This window comes from Microplitis demolitor, chromosome 1 (assembly GCF_026212275.2).
Source record: "Microplitis demolitor isolate Queensland-Clemson2020A chromosome 1, iyMicDemo2.1a, whole genome shotgun sequence".
Classification (NCBI taxonomy): domain Eukaryota; kingdom Metazoa; phylum Arthropoda; class Insecta; order Hymenoptera; family Braconidae; genus Microplitis; species Microplitis demolitor.
Window position 1 is genome coordinate 18,742,473 of NC_068545.1, and position 14,758 is coordinate 18,757,230.

A 14,758-nucleotide genomic window follows, 5' to 3' on the forward strand; every position below is an offset into this window, starting at 1 on the left:
TCCCCTTCTTCAGATCCAAGGAAACAAGTTTAAAGTGACAACCTTCAATGTCTTTGTCGTCTTTATTTTTCTACGTCAATATACTCAGTACTTAGTGTACTGCAAAAACAAATACAAGATATCGAGGCATGTAGACATGTAGACTTTACTTGGATTGGAAATTATAATTGGAGTGAGTGAAGTATAGAGCATGAGTATGTGGTATATATGTATAGAAATCAAGCAGTACTTTTATTAGTGTTAGACATATACAGTACGAACTGTTAAAACTGTTAGCGGATTGAATTATTTCAAGTAGAACATGTGACAGGCATACATTCCAACGTGCCTCATCCGGGAAATCTATTCTTCGGAGCAAAAAAAAAAAAATAAATAAATAAATAAAATATTTATTTTTTTGTCTAATAACCGATAAATAAGTCGGTATTTGAGAATATATAAGTAATAAATTGAGTTTACTGTTTGAAGATTACGACGGATTGACGGGAGAGACTTTTATTAAAATCCAAATGTCATTGTCGCTTTTAAATCAGACAGCAATCATGGGCTTAGAGGCTTATCATTATAGCTGTGTACCGTGATACGACTTCCTTGGTAAATTGGCAAATTAAAAATACCGTGGCAACAATATATATATATATATTGTATACGTGTTTATGATGTACTTTGTATTGTATTGTGCAAAGTCCTACTTATAAAGCATTTTAATGTCAACTTAAATCTTGTAATTTATAAATAGTAATTGATTCTTCTGTCATTAATTTCAGTATATTAAATTATTTTACTATTACAGTAGACAAAGAAGGTTAATAAAATTTAAATAATTCCATTGACAATGCGGTTAACTTTTTAAATCTCGTGATTGTCTTCATACTTGATTCTCCAGGTATTTAGTGCGTGGAATAGAAGTATTATAGCGTTTTCTTTTTAAACTTTAAAATAAACTCCAACGTTTTCTTTTTCAGCTTTTTAATATTAGAAAAAAAATAGTCTTCGGTTCAGTTGGTTTTTTTAATTAACCCGTTATAAATCTAGTATGTATGGATTTAAAATGTTGATTAAAAAATTATTTCGTTCAGCGTAATTTAATATTGTTAATTTTTTTATCATAAATCCGATGGTTACACAACACTTTACCAAATGATTATGTTTTCATATTACGTTGCGTATGTTACACAACGTTCTTGGTGCATAAAATACGTCTCTAGATAGAATATGAACGAAGAAGGCGCACTAACAAAATGGTTATTTTAATTTATGGATAGATGAAAAGACCAAGTTAATAAAAACTGTGATAACAGACTAATAAAGTAAAATGTGGAAAAATTGATAACGATCTTTGCTGCTAATATAAGACTGTGAGTGTAAAATATAGCAAATAATCACACTCTCTTGTATTGTTATTCGATTCAAATTACCGATGACCCGCGCCAGGAACACAACACTCGATTCTCATTCGACTAGATCCTTTTGAACTTACAACAATTCAACTCCCTCTTATTATATATATACAGTATATATACATATACGAACAACACTGCACAGTAATGTAAGGCGTGGCGATCAATTACGATGCAATCAATAAATCTAAACAGAGGATTTGAAACAAATTTTATATCACTTTCTCACGTTTATTTTGTAACTTTTTATTCAAATCCTTTTCCTTTATTACTGCTTAGATTTTTTTCATTGTTTGCAACCACTCATCCATCAATCAATCAATCATCATATTAAGTTTTTATTCCCGCCGTTGTAAAAATTTCAAATGTTCAATAGCTTCGCTGAGCTGGTGAGTTCTGACATCAATGCAGAGACATAGGTGAGATTTTTTTTATTTGAGTATAAAAAAACCACACTGCTGATACTTATGTATAATTTATACTTTTTTTGCAGATCAGTTCAAGGAAATCAACTGAGTACTGTTAATTGAGAGCACGTGACTGTTTTTAAATAATATAAATATAATAAAATAAAATGAACGTCTATTCACTTGAATTATCTCAGCATCAGTTATCTTTAAAAAATACAAAAGTACTTTTGTTGATTATAAGTATATGCTGCGGATGTTTGGAGTTCGAATATTAAATGGAACTTTTTGATGACAGTTGGAGTCAAATTATCGGTAATGTTGAATTGGTGATCGGAGGATGATGATGATGACGATGATGAACTGGACGAATGAGCACAAAAAATGTGAGCAGAGGCGAGGACAGAACAGTCACAGACGATTGCAAGCAAAGAGTTAAACAACGCGACAGTCGAACGACTACTAGACCGGTTGGTTGGTTGGTTGCTCGTTGGTTGTCTGATGATGTTTGGATGTAGTATAAAACACTGTATACCACACGACACGGATATCTGTATGTCTGACAATAAGAGTGAGTGCACATGACAAGAGCAGACTCAGGATGCGCATGTACGAGCTCTGCTCACGAGTTACATTACACTATTATATATTATATTATGTTAGATAGAAGTTTGCTACTTTACTCTACTCTACCACACGTATGTAGAGTCCCTCGACTGTATGATACAACAACTAAGTCATCATGTGAAGACCCGAGAAGATTCAACCTAGCCAGGGGGTCATGTCGCTTATGCTTATATTTAGACTATTTACTTACTTAGTTAGAACTATTTGTGAGACTGGGAGTATGAGAATAAAATATTAACATTTATATTCATCAATACAATGTTACAAAAAAAGGTGAGTGTCAGCTGATGATCACTATTCAAATTTTTATGTATTAATTGTTTATTTTATAATTCAAATTTATGAATGCATACACAGAAAAAAAGAATTTCTTAGGGCGAGTCAAAATTTTTAATACTTAATACTTATATATTAGAATGATATATATCGTGATAATACAGGAATAACTTTTGTTTTTTAGATTACGTAAATTTAGCGAGACCGTGTGATAATATTAATTACTTTAATTAAATAATGGATGATTCTATTTTAGTATAAGGCCATGAATACTCATAGTATTAAATGTATGTGCACGTTACATATATAAATTAATTGTGTTAATTTATCAATAAAATATCACTTAAAGTTGATAAAAATATAAGGGTTTGATAGAAAATTATTATTTGAAAAATTATGTTTTATTGTCACGTTGAAATTAGGCGGGAATTTTTTTTTTTAATTAAAGAATGTATTTTATTAATAAAATTTTAATTATGTGTTCTAATATGGATAGCCTATTATGCTCAAGCCTTGAAATTTAAAAAATTAATTATTAATTCGAGGTATAGAATTTAATCGAGAGTAGAAATTTAAATAAATATTTAATTATTGTTCAGTGAATCGTAACAAAAAATTATATTATTTATTTGATATTTTAAATTTAGAAAATCAATTTATCGTACTTTCTATTTTTTATTGTTATATATTGATAAAATAATAAATATTTTTATAGTAAAATAATAAATAATAAATGATAATTAATTGCAGATAAGGTAAAATGAAAATGCTGTACGGATGCATATTAACATGGAAAAAAGAGGAGAACTTAATCGTGCTAATTGTTTTAAGTGAAAAATGTCAATGTATAAATAAAATATTGTCAGAGTGAATGGAGGAGTGCCATAAAAAAAGGCAACATAGAAATGATGTGTTTAATCTTGAGGGTAAACATGACACGAAGTAATTTCCGTAAGGTTTTATTTACTTATTTATTACCCGATAGATAAAATGTATTCGTACATTCGTGCTCAATGAACCGCGTTACATTGCCAAGTAATGTCCTAATACTCCATTCTCATCCTCTATATTTAATCTTTTATGCCTTTAAAAAGATTTATTTAGCTGTTTCAAACTAGCACCCGAGTCTATCATTAAATAAATATCTCCAAGCATGCACAGAATTTGAGTTTATATAAATTAGAGATCAGGAAAAAATTTATAGTAAAAAAAAAAAAAATTCATTTAATTAAATTTCTCAAGTTTATTTTAATTGCCTCCAAGATTTAGTAAATAATTGTATGTAAGGTTGATGACTCTGTTATGTGGTAATTGTTGTAATTAAAATTGTCAACTTATCAAGTCACAGGTACACTAAAATTATACATACTTTTAAGTTAAATTACTGCGCGCTGAGTGAACTGAAAAATAATCGTGCGAAGAAGCACTAAGAGAACAGGTCAATGCAACTTTAAAAATAAAAAAAAGAGGAAGTATATATATGTATATAAATACATAATATAAGTTAAGAAGCCACATGTAGTGTAGGAACGTAATCGTGACGAGCAAGTCGTTTATATATTTCTCTCGTTTCAATATCGGCTTATATTATTATATACTTTGAGATTCTTGCACCTCCAGGCAGTGCAATCGACCTACATCCCTTGATCGCGCTATCAAGTAAATACTGAATAATTTTATTACACTTTTAAATCATTATTGTTATTATTATCATTATTATTATATGATACTATTATTTTGTTTACTTTGTAATATATTTTTTTACCTCGTTACCGCATCAAGTTACACGGAACTTTTTTACTCCTCTGATACTTATAATTTATTTTATTTTATTTATTATTATTATATATATATTTTTTTTTTTATCAAGTAAAAGTATTTTCACTGCACTTCATTGGCATTACATTTAAAGAATAAATAGCAATTGCTGTTTCATATAAAACATCAGCAAATTTTACAAACATGTGGCGAGACTGGAGACTGGCGCATATCCGTTTACCATGGAATTTTAATCGTACGTCATAAAAATACACATGTGTACTGTTAATTCTTTCAAGTAATTTTTATTTAATTTTAAATCAAGAATTAAAATTTCAAATGTAAAAAAAAATTAATTTTTAAATCCTCATGAATTTTTTAGAAATTTACAGTTTACATTTTAACGAAAATAAACGGATGTTTATTGCTGATGCTGCTAATTTTTAAAAAATTAATTATTTTTAATTAACATTAAACAGCAATATCAATAATTATTTATTTATTTATTATTCAATAACGTTTTAAAATAATATTCGCGCAGATAAATGTGTGTATTATACGAGTCGACACAATGTTGTTATTATTTTAAGTATTACTGCGTACATAATGATAGTATGAAAATGACAAGGAATTATTTAGTCCCGTGTGGTGGCCCGTGGGCCATATTCAGGCCCATCAGGCCGAGGCGCCCATACAAAAAAAAATGACATGGGCGCGTCTTTTTACATTCGATGGTATGCAATCATTATATATTTTTTTCAGGTCAAATTTTTAACAACTGCATCATATTTTTTTAACTTCTCTGCATTATAATGCACTGTAAAAAATTGCGAATTAAATTCGGAGTTAATGAGGAGCGGATGGCTGTTTATTTGATCGGAGTGAAATTTCCTCTGGGGGAGTTTATTTTAATATTCAAATTTCGAATCGGAGTGAATGCAGTTTAAATAAAATTCATAACTACTCCGAATTCACTCCCGATTTTTTGTAATAAAAAAATTTATAAGTATTCACTATACAAAAAAATATAAATATGTGATAATTAAATATGTGAATCATATTGAATTGTTTCCCTGTAAAAAATAATAGTAAAATATCTTCAAGTGTATCACGAGGTGAAACTAACACTCAATAAATCTCAGTGAGTCTATTAAATAGCGGTATATTGTGAACACACGTAGACAGGAAACCACTCGTCTGCTACCGGAACCGACACCCTTTCACAAGTAAACCACACGCTATATTCTCTTTAGAATATTCCGTACGTATCAAGTGTAAATAATTATAAAAATAATAATAAGTGATTTTTAAACAAAAGAAACTGTAAAAATATTATAAACAAATGGACTGAAGAAAAGTTTTATACTCAAACTTTATTATAACGAATAATAAATCAACTATGGACATTACTGGTACTTAAAATGGCTAATGATGATGAAATACGGTAGAAAATTTTTCATTATGAGTAATAAACTAAACACGTAATGTGTTTCTGCTAGAGAACTAAATAAAAATAAACTGAAATATGATATTTTATTATGAATTTTTACTTAAGTTTTTAAATAAATTATTCAACAGGTTGCTTACTTTTTTTATTAACATAAAAAAAAATTAATCGTAAATAAAATATGGATTTGAATAAATTTAATTGTCAAATCAAGATGCGCGGGATAATTTAAATATTTAATTGATAATTAATTAGATTATTATATAAATTTAATAGGAAATATTTACATTAATAAATCAAATATATATAATGAGGACTTGTGTTAAATACGGCAAATAAATAATATTTAATAATAATTTACAAATAAGAAACTGTTTAACTGAAATATTAAGTCACGTAGGAGAGTTATTCCCTTTAATACAAATCGAATTAATTCATCCGTAAATCATTTACTGTTTTATTCAGCCGTAGAAAATTATATATAAATTTATATATTTAGTATGTTCATGTTATAATCCCGTAATGTGGATGTGTAGTAACAAGTAACAGTTCATAGTGACGTATATATATATATATATATATAAATTTAGTAAAATGTTTGCATGCCGTGGGATCAAGTGTACGAGTATCTGAGACTCCTAGGAAACCTCTGGACTCTCCAGACTGTATCAAACTAAACTATCAACTACTCATGTAGATATATAGATATATATATAATAATAAGATGTATATGTTTGACGTAACACTTTCACCCCTCAAGCTGTTCTTCTGGAACGGACATCGGCCCCGACACGCCATGCAAATTCATCTTTGCATTCTGTATGCATTCATCACTTCCTTTCTATTCACTTATTATTATTATTTTAAAATACAAATACTTAAAAATATCTTTATATGTTTCGTTAATTATACCGTTAATTAACATTTAAATTTTTTGGTTATTAAACAAAGGTAATTTAGCTGGCAGAGCACTCGGTGCGTAACCGAATAGGTCCGGGTTCGAATCCCGTGGGGGAACCGCCTGACTTTTCTTAATTTATTTAAAACTTATCTATCATTTCTTGTGACTTTAAATTGAATAATATTGTATTTATTCAGTTACGTAATTAAAAAATATTTAAAAATAAGGAATATGATCTTTAGAAGTTATACGAAATCAACTTGACAAATATATGGATGTTTATATAAAAGATATAATAGAAAATCGTGTGGGCTTGACCAGTGTAAGATGCATTAAGTGTGACATAAGACTTTCACCCCCGGATAAATACTAGTGTAGTGGGAGTTACTGTCCATCTCGACAGAATAAATTTATAAATAAAGAGTCTTGTTAGTGGGATTATATTTTAAATAAATAAGTATTAGACTGGCAGAAGAATTATGTACCTGATATCCTGACTAACTAATATCTTATTTAACATAATTTTTAAAAAATTTAAACTAATAATAATAATAATAATTATGTAATAAAATAAAAGCTGGTTGAACTTTGCGCAGCCCGCGTTACGTGCTGATCGGACTCACGGCGATCCCTCAGGTATCTTTGTGCCTCTCCAATAATGAAATATAATCGTGAGAAGTTCTCGATCGACTTCTGCTTGTTACTAAAACTCTCTACGGCTATTAGTATTTAAAGACTTTACCGACTATCGTTTTATTTTTATTTAAATACAGCATTCAATTAATACGCAACATGACGAAAAAAATAAGAATTTTAATACGCTTACGTGTTTCGAAAATTTCTATGAAATATATGAATACTAAATACCATTTAAGAATCACTGTAAATTATTTTTTATAGATAACAGTTATTATTTCACAATTATTTTAAATTGTAACACTTTTTGATTTTATCATTATTATTATATTTAATCCGATTACGCTTTCTTGACTGTTGTACATTGAAATTTATATTTTGGTCCTATTTTTAAAAAACATTTTTGTTATTTAAATTTATTGAAAATTCTAATGACTGCCGTCTAATAAAACACGTGCATGTAAAATATAAAATTACCATTTAAAAAATCTTACCCAAGCGGCACGAAAAAAAAATTTTGAATTTAAATTAACAATCGGGTACTCGCTGACAAATTGTCTCCCTAAATTTAACAAAAAACAATTTTTTTGTGCCACTTGGGTATATATATAAGTTTATAAGATCCTAGTTCTACTTGTGGCTACTGCTCCATTTTTGAATATTCAATACTTTATTTTAATTAATAAAAAAGTATTTCAAAAAATTTTTATTGCAACAGTCTGAGAAAAGTAATTTCGTACACATTTTGAAAACGAATTATGCCATTGCCAATTTTTAAAATTATTTTAATTTTTCGTCTCCAAAACTGGCCTTATAGTGGGATAAACGGTTCCTCTACTATATGAACAATCGATAAAAGAAAATGATCGGATTGACTTGAAAAATTAATGTTCCAGGTTTAAATATATGGCCGAAATCACACCAGAGTCATAGAATTTTGTTAGAAAAGACTAAAAGTTTGTCAATAAATTTAGTATATGTTCGGTTATAGTATTTTTTTTTTTTTTTTTTTTAAATAAAATTATAGAACTTTGAAAAATTTCGAACAAGACAACAGAAAATTTTCAAGCTCGGCCTTTTTAGGTCTTATTATCAGCTAAATTTCGGGCTAGATAGTTTTCAGTCTTATGTTCTCTGCCTGGGACTTTTGTCGGTCACTTTTCAGTCTGGAAAAAATTTATCATTTTTCGGTTTGAAATTTTTTACCTGGGTTCAAACAAATTCTACAATTACTATTATAATATTTATATAAAATACTTTAATTTCCCATTAAAAATTTTTAATTAAATAAAAAAAAATGTTATTGTTTTTTTTATTTAAAATTTAATTACTAGTGTATTTCCTGATTAAAGTACACTATGGAGTATGGATATGGTTTAATATAGACAAGATAGACGCACGTACAAACTCGAGCGGAATAGGATATTAAAAAGTAGGGGATAGTAGAAATAACGGGTCTTACGAAAAACCACAAGTGCTACTTTTCTTCTATTCTCTGTTCTGTATTATACTCCAACTGGTGTTAGTTTTTATATTTAAAGAAATATATATCCATGATAACAATAATAACTTAAACAGCATAATAATGTAAACTCAGATCTTTCATCACAGTAATTTACAGCAATGATCAACATTCAACATCATTTAAATTTAATCATCAGCAAGTACACACATTTAATCGAAAATAACTTTCATTTTCGTTTAATTGTGCGGTTAACCATGTGATGAAATAAAGTCTCATTAAATATATAATATCAATTAGATGATGCACATTAAGTGTCAGAGGCTCTTGAACTTATTATTAAAAGAGTTAATTAATAATATAGGTTACATATTTTAAAATAAGATGTATAATGATAATTGCCCGCCTACTGTTCATCATCGCCTACATTTAATGTGCGATGTGATGAAAGCTTTTATTTTTATAATAAATTAAGAGAACGGCTAATTAAAACCCAATTATTTTTTACTAGCCTTGTAACTAATTGCTGTTTACTACATTATTTTATTATTTTTATTTCTTAAAATATTAAATTGACAAATAATCTATATATTTTCAAGTTTTAAATTTAAAATTTTTCGCGCGCAAAAATTTTTTTCATTATTAATTAAAAACAAAAATTTTCTTGAGGCAAAAAAACAAAAATTAATTACGCCGCGAAATTTTTTCTAGCTCAAAATAATTCTTTTTTTCTGTGTATTATTAAACGACGGATGTTTGCATGACAATTGCAATAAAAAATTACAGAACTGATTCATCAATTCATCATACATAAAATTATTTTTTCTCAATAATCTAATAATAATAATGACAATAAATAATATTAAATAAATAATTATTAAACTAATAAATAATTAATAAATCTAATTGCTTAATAATCTATTTGGCATTGAGCTATAAAATCTTAAAAATAAAAAGTTTATATGAATGATAAGCTATCAATTTTATTTCGGTTCGTTGATCATTTAATCAGATAAATTTATGCGGATATTTAAATTTAATCTTATGTATGTTAAGTTACTTCGCAATAGTTAAATATGGTAAATTTTAAATCTTTCAAATTTATCATGTTCATTTGTCATATACATACTGAAAAATAATAAAACAGTATGATGTGACTCACGCACCTGTAATCACTGTCACACCCACATACGTTTTAAAAACAATAATAAATTATTTTTCTAACAAACGTAAACTTATAAATATTTAAATCTGTCATGTTTTTATTTTTAAACATAATAAATATAAATATTTAAATAATTAGTTTAAAAAATCGCAACTCAAAGTTCAAATAATAGAAATCCAAGTGGAAATATTTAAGATAAAGACAGTGAAACTCTCTAATCAGGACTGATAACTCGATAAGAATATGACTTGTGTACATAGCCTCTATACATTTCTCAATATTACAATAGCAATAAAAAATTGAATTATTATTTGAACAAAAAAACTTACAGCATATTTGTCCTTGTAGAATAGCGAGCTGGTCGACATGTCGTTAATGATAACGTCATTAACACGTAGGTTTAATAATTAAAACACGCGGTATCCCATCATCGCTAACCAACCCCAGAGCCAGATTATTTATTTAACTTAAAGTCTAGTTTATTTATTTTTTGTTTGTACACATTCAATATTCAGTGACGATTTCCTTCCTTCCGGTCGCACAACACTCAAAACATTAAACACACGTGCATAATTTGAACACTTCTCTGGCTGACTAAAGACTTCTTGTCTCTGAGTATGATAACAGTGATAATGATAATGATAATGATGATGATGATGATTAGCTTCAATGACAATCGAACTCGATGAACTTTCTCTTATTAAATGAAATTCCCGAATAAAATAAAACTGCAAGTTATTGGACAGCGCGTAAACCGGCAGGTAGGCAGGTACTTTATTGTATATCACCTGAATTGAAACTGCTGGAGAAAGAGACTGGTGTACTGTATGTATGTCCAGTTAGTTCGTAGCTTCCACCATCAAGTTTAAGCAGAAGGGTAAACCCCACCATCATCAAAACATATTACACACGACGATCACGGTCTACACGATCAGAAACGAGAGAGTTAAATTACTACAGCCTAGTGTAGTCATCACATCACTATACAAGATATATAAATATATATAATATAGTATACAATACATTCGAATAAAATATTGTCAAGAGTTAATGTCGAATGACCTACAATTTACAATAACTGATATTTCTTCCTTTTCCTTTTTTACTTCCTCTCCTTTTTTTACATATAATTTTATTATATATCTATCCTGTTCCAATTTCATACTTGCAAGGACAAGTTTTAAATACACAACATACTTTTACTTACAAATTCTAAAATAAAAATATGTAATTTCATATTTTAAAACATTAATTGCATTAATTATTTATTAATTTATTAACTTATTTAATATTTTTTTGAATTTAAAAATTAGTCGGTGATTTTTAAAATTTGAATTTTACCGCGCAAATATTAAAAAATATTTATTTGAATTTTTAAACGGAAGTGTAATTTCCTGCGCGGTAATTTCTGATTGGCGGATTGCTCATGCGCACAATATTGTATAAACAAAACGAGATATATCGAATTATCGAATCTGTATATATCGAGCGGTACGGCGCGATTCGCATTCAGTGCACTGTGTTTGTTTCTTTCTTCTGAGATAAGTAAGCGTTTGTAAAAAAAAAAAAAAAAAATGAGTGGAGACAAAATGTAAGAGCATTTAAAATATTTATTAATAAGTATTTAGACAATAGTTTCAATTTGCAATATCAATTACAAAAGTACTGATATTTATAATAAGATTTTTATTTATTGTAATTTAATTTGTGTGCCGCCCCGTGGCTTCGAAAAACCGCCATGTTGCTAAATTTTCGTATTGATTCACGATGAAACTTCTAGAATAACCGGCATTTCATTGCTATTTTTACAGCTAATTATCTGCTCAAGTTAAAAATAATTTGTCATTATTTAAATTGTTCTATAATTATTTATTTAATTATAGTATTTCCTATGGTTGCTATGTAAATAATTGTCGCCTAAATAATGTCGATTAGCGAGACAAATTGTAACATGAGCTGCGTCATATCTTATACGGTTTCATATTAAACTTATAATATATCGATACAAATTATTATCGGAGTTCCATTCTCTCGTGCTGAATTTTACAATCTATTTCTTATCGCATTCAACACTTCCTTTTGTCATGATATATATCAATTTATATCGTCATTGTGAATAGTAATGACTAGCATTTTTTTTTTCTGACTTCAATTGTTTTGCCTTCTAACCTGTACCAAGACCGCGTGCTTTTTTTTTTCTATTGATTTTTTAATTAGTTTTAGTTTGAGATTATATATAACTGCAGACATGTAAGCTTAGTTAAGACGATTATCATTATTAAGTGATAGTGATTAATATATAACTTTTAAATAATTTGTTTTTTTTTTTTTTTTTTTTTTTACCCAGGGTTATTACACCGCCACCGGTTTTGTGGGCACAAAGAAAAAACCAACTCTTTATCACATTTTGTTTGGAAGACTGCAAAGATCCGACAATAAATATTGATGCGGAAAAAGTTTATTTCAAAGGTGTCGGTGGAACTGATCAAAAAGAACATGAGGTTACTATCAATTTATTCAAAGAAATTGACCCAGAGAAGACAACTAAAAATGCCAAAGGAAGACTTTTTGATGTTGTATTAATGAAAAAAGAAGAAGGCCCTTACTGGCCAAGACTCACCAAGGAAAACAACAAATTCCATTGGTTGAAAATTGACTTCAACAAGTGGAGAGACGAAGACGACTCTGATGGCAGTGCCAGCGATGATGGTATTCGAGGTGGAGGAGGAGGAGGAGACTTCGAAAGTGTAATTATTTATTTTATTTTTAATTTATTTACTTGCTTTTTATAATTTATCATTTTTTGATTGTGATTATTTTTTTTTATTGCAGGTAATGCGTGACATGGGATACCTGTCCGGAAATGGGGACATGAAACCAAATTTGGATGACTTACCGGACCCGGTTGATGGCGAGGACACAGCTGAATCTGATGAAGAACTTCCTGATCTTGAGTGAAAATATTTAAAAGACCAAAAAGTAAAAACGTTTTTAAATAAAAAATAAAAATAACAAAAAAATATGAGGGCCTTTTAACTTTTCCTCAGCGATCGCGACTTTTATAACAAAAAAAAAAAAAAAAAAAAAAAAAAAACTTATATACGTAAGCCCTTGTGACATTAACAGTTTTAAAATAGCAAAATTATCTTTTGCAATTGACGAGGGCACCGGTGACGTATTAGCGAATTTCCCTGTCCCGCGGCCACTTTCAGAAAAAAAATGATAAAGTAAAGAATAAATGAAAAACAAAATTATGATAATTAAGCAATGATAATAATAATAATAGTAAGTTAATCAGCAGGACTATTGAATGGCTAGTGGGCAAAATAAAAAATAGAGTTCTTTGAATTTATTTCCTCATTGTTAATTTTTATTTAATAAAAATAAGTTGTAATAATAATTATAATATTAATAATATACAAGCTTTTTTAATAATGATCAATCGAACGTGTAAAATAAAGGTATAAAAAAATGTGGAAAATAAAAAACTGTGTTCAATAATTATTTTTACTTTTTATTTACATATAAATATTGATTTTAATGGTAAGATTGTATTTGAATTAACCAACAATACTAGAAGCTCCTCGAAGTGCTAAATATCCGGCAGTAATATCCATCGGCAAACTTCTTACTGTTGCAAATTCTTCAGCAACTGCATAATAAAGTTTCGTCTGTGGATCTGTATACCGCGCCTACAAATTTAATCAGTTTATTTTTATGCTTCCTTTTAATTATTTAAATATTTTTTTTTTTTACATACCTGCAGGCCTGATATGTCAGAATATTTCTTGGCGGGTTTAAAACTTGGTGGTGCGTTTATCGAACTATCTAATCAACAGTAAAAATAAATTGAACTAGAGTTCAGATCCATATTAAAGATATTACTTGTAGAATAATTACCCAGTGGGTTTGAATACCCCCTAAGCAGTATTTAGTCTACATATTTTTAAATTTATTAAGTATCAAAACAAATTATAAATTATCTTGCATAAAAAATAATTTTTGGGGGAATGGGTTATCTTATCTAATTATATAATAAATATAATAAACATACAATGAACGAATCCAGCAGGCCATGGTAAACTTTTTTCTTGAGCCAAAACTTGTTTCAATGATCGCCAAGTTCTTTTTTTACCTGACACACTCACAGGACGGAATTTTTGTTGGAACTCGGGATTTTTAAAAACTGGCATTGGTTTTTTAACTTCTGTTACTTCTTCACTTACCATTATTTACTTCTAAAATTAAAAAAAAATTTATTTATCAACATAAATATAACCTCTTAGCCACATAAATTTAAACAATGAAATGTCAAATATATTCAAAATTTAAAATGTTTATAAACCTTTTGTCTACATAAAATTGTTTAAATAAACATATAAAAAATATAAAAAAAGTTTATATATTTTTGTTTGTTCGAATTGTTAATATTTTTGAATAATTTTTGACAGCAGCAACTCTGGCGTGAGCATGCGCAGGAATTTGTTCAAGTAAACATTCATTTGTTAAACAAAATAAAATAAATAATAAAAAAATTATAAATTTTCGTAAGTCATATAAGTTTTAAATAATTTTAAATTCTTGTAATTATAATTTAAGTATTTATTTAATCACAGAAATTTCAGATTAAGTTTATTGACGGCCGTAAGCTGCGATGATGACTTGAGTGGTTGCTATGC

General features: G+C 28.0%; 2 protein-coding genes and 1 long non-coding RNA gene across 5 annotated transcripts; 2 read left to right on the forward strand and 1 right to left on the reverse strand.

Moving 5' to 3' along the window:
• Positions 1-67: 67 nt before the first annotated feature.
• On the forward strand, positions 68-3,810 carry LOC103578149 (uncharacterized). 2 transcript variants are annotated; one of them, XR_549440.3, is made up of 3 exons: positions 68-1,819; positions 1,894-2,707; positions 3,461-3,810. It is a non-coding gene; the product is annotated as an uncharacterized LOC103578149 (long non-coding RNA). The 2 variants fall into 2 exon arrangements; XR_008403317.1 differs by having other exon boundaries at positions 469-2,378; positions 2,471-2,707.
• A 7,755-nt stretch (positions 3,811-11,565) lies between these two features.
• LOC103578121 (prostaglandin E synthase 3) lies at positions 11,566-13,580 on the forward strand. Of its 2 annotated transcripts, none has more exons than XM_008559084.3 (3): positions 11,566-11,670; positions 12,427-12,826; positions 12,912-13,580. In XM_008559084.3, exons 1-3 carry the CDS (start codon positions 11,654-11,656, stop codon positions 13,035-13,037), a joined length of 543 nt encoding a protein of 180 aa, XP_008557306.1. In that variant the 5' UTR covers positions 11,566-11,653; the 3' UTR covers positions 13,038-13,580. The 2 variants fall into 2 exon arrangements, with proteins under 2 accessions (XP_008557306.1, XP_008557314.1); XM_008559092.3 differs by lacking the exon at positions 11,566-11,670 and adding an exon at positions 12,071-12,329.
• On the reverse strand, positions 13,573-14,671 carry LOC103578112 (INO80 complex subunit C). Its single transcript, XM_008559073.2, has 4 exons — positions 14,425-14,671; positions 14,134-14,317; positions 13,840-13,907; positions 13,573-13,771 (listed from the first exon to the last, which is right to left on the reverse strand). The coding sequence occupies exons 2-4, from the start codon at positions 14,306-14,308 to the stop codon at positions 13,640-13,642; spliced, it is 375 nt and encodes a 124-aa protein (XP_008557295.1). The 5' UTR covers positions 14,309-14,317; positions 14,425-14,671; the 3' UTR covers positions 13,573-13,639.
• Positions 14,672-14,758: the final 87 nt, after the last annotated feature.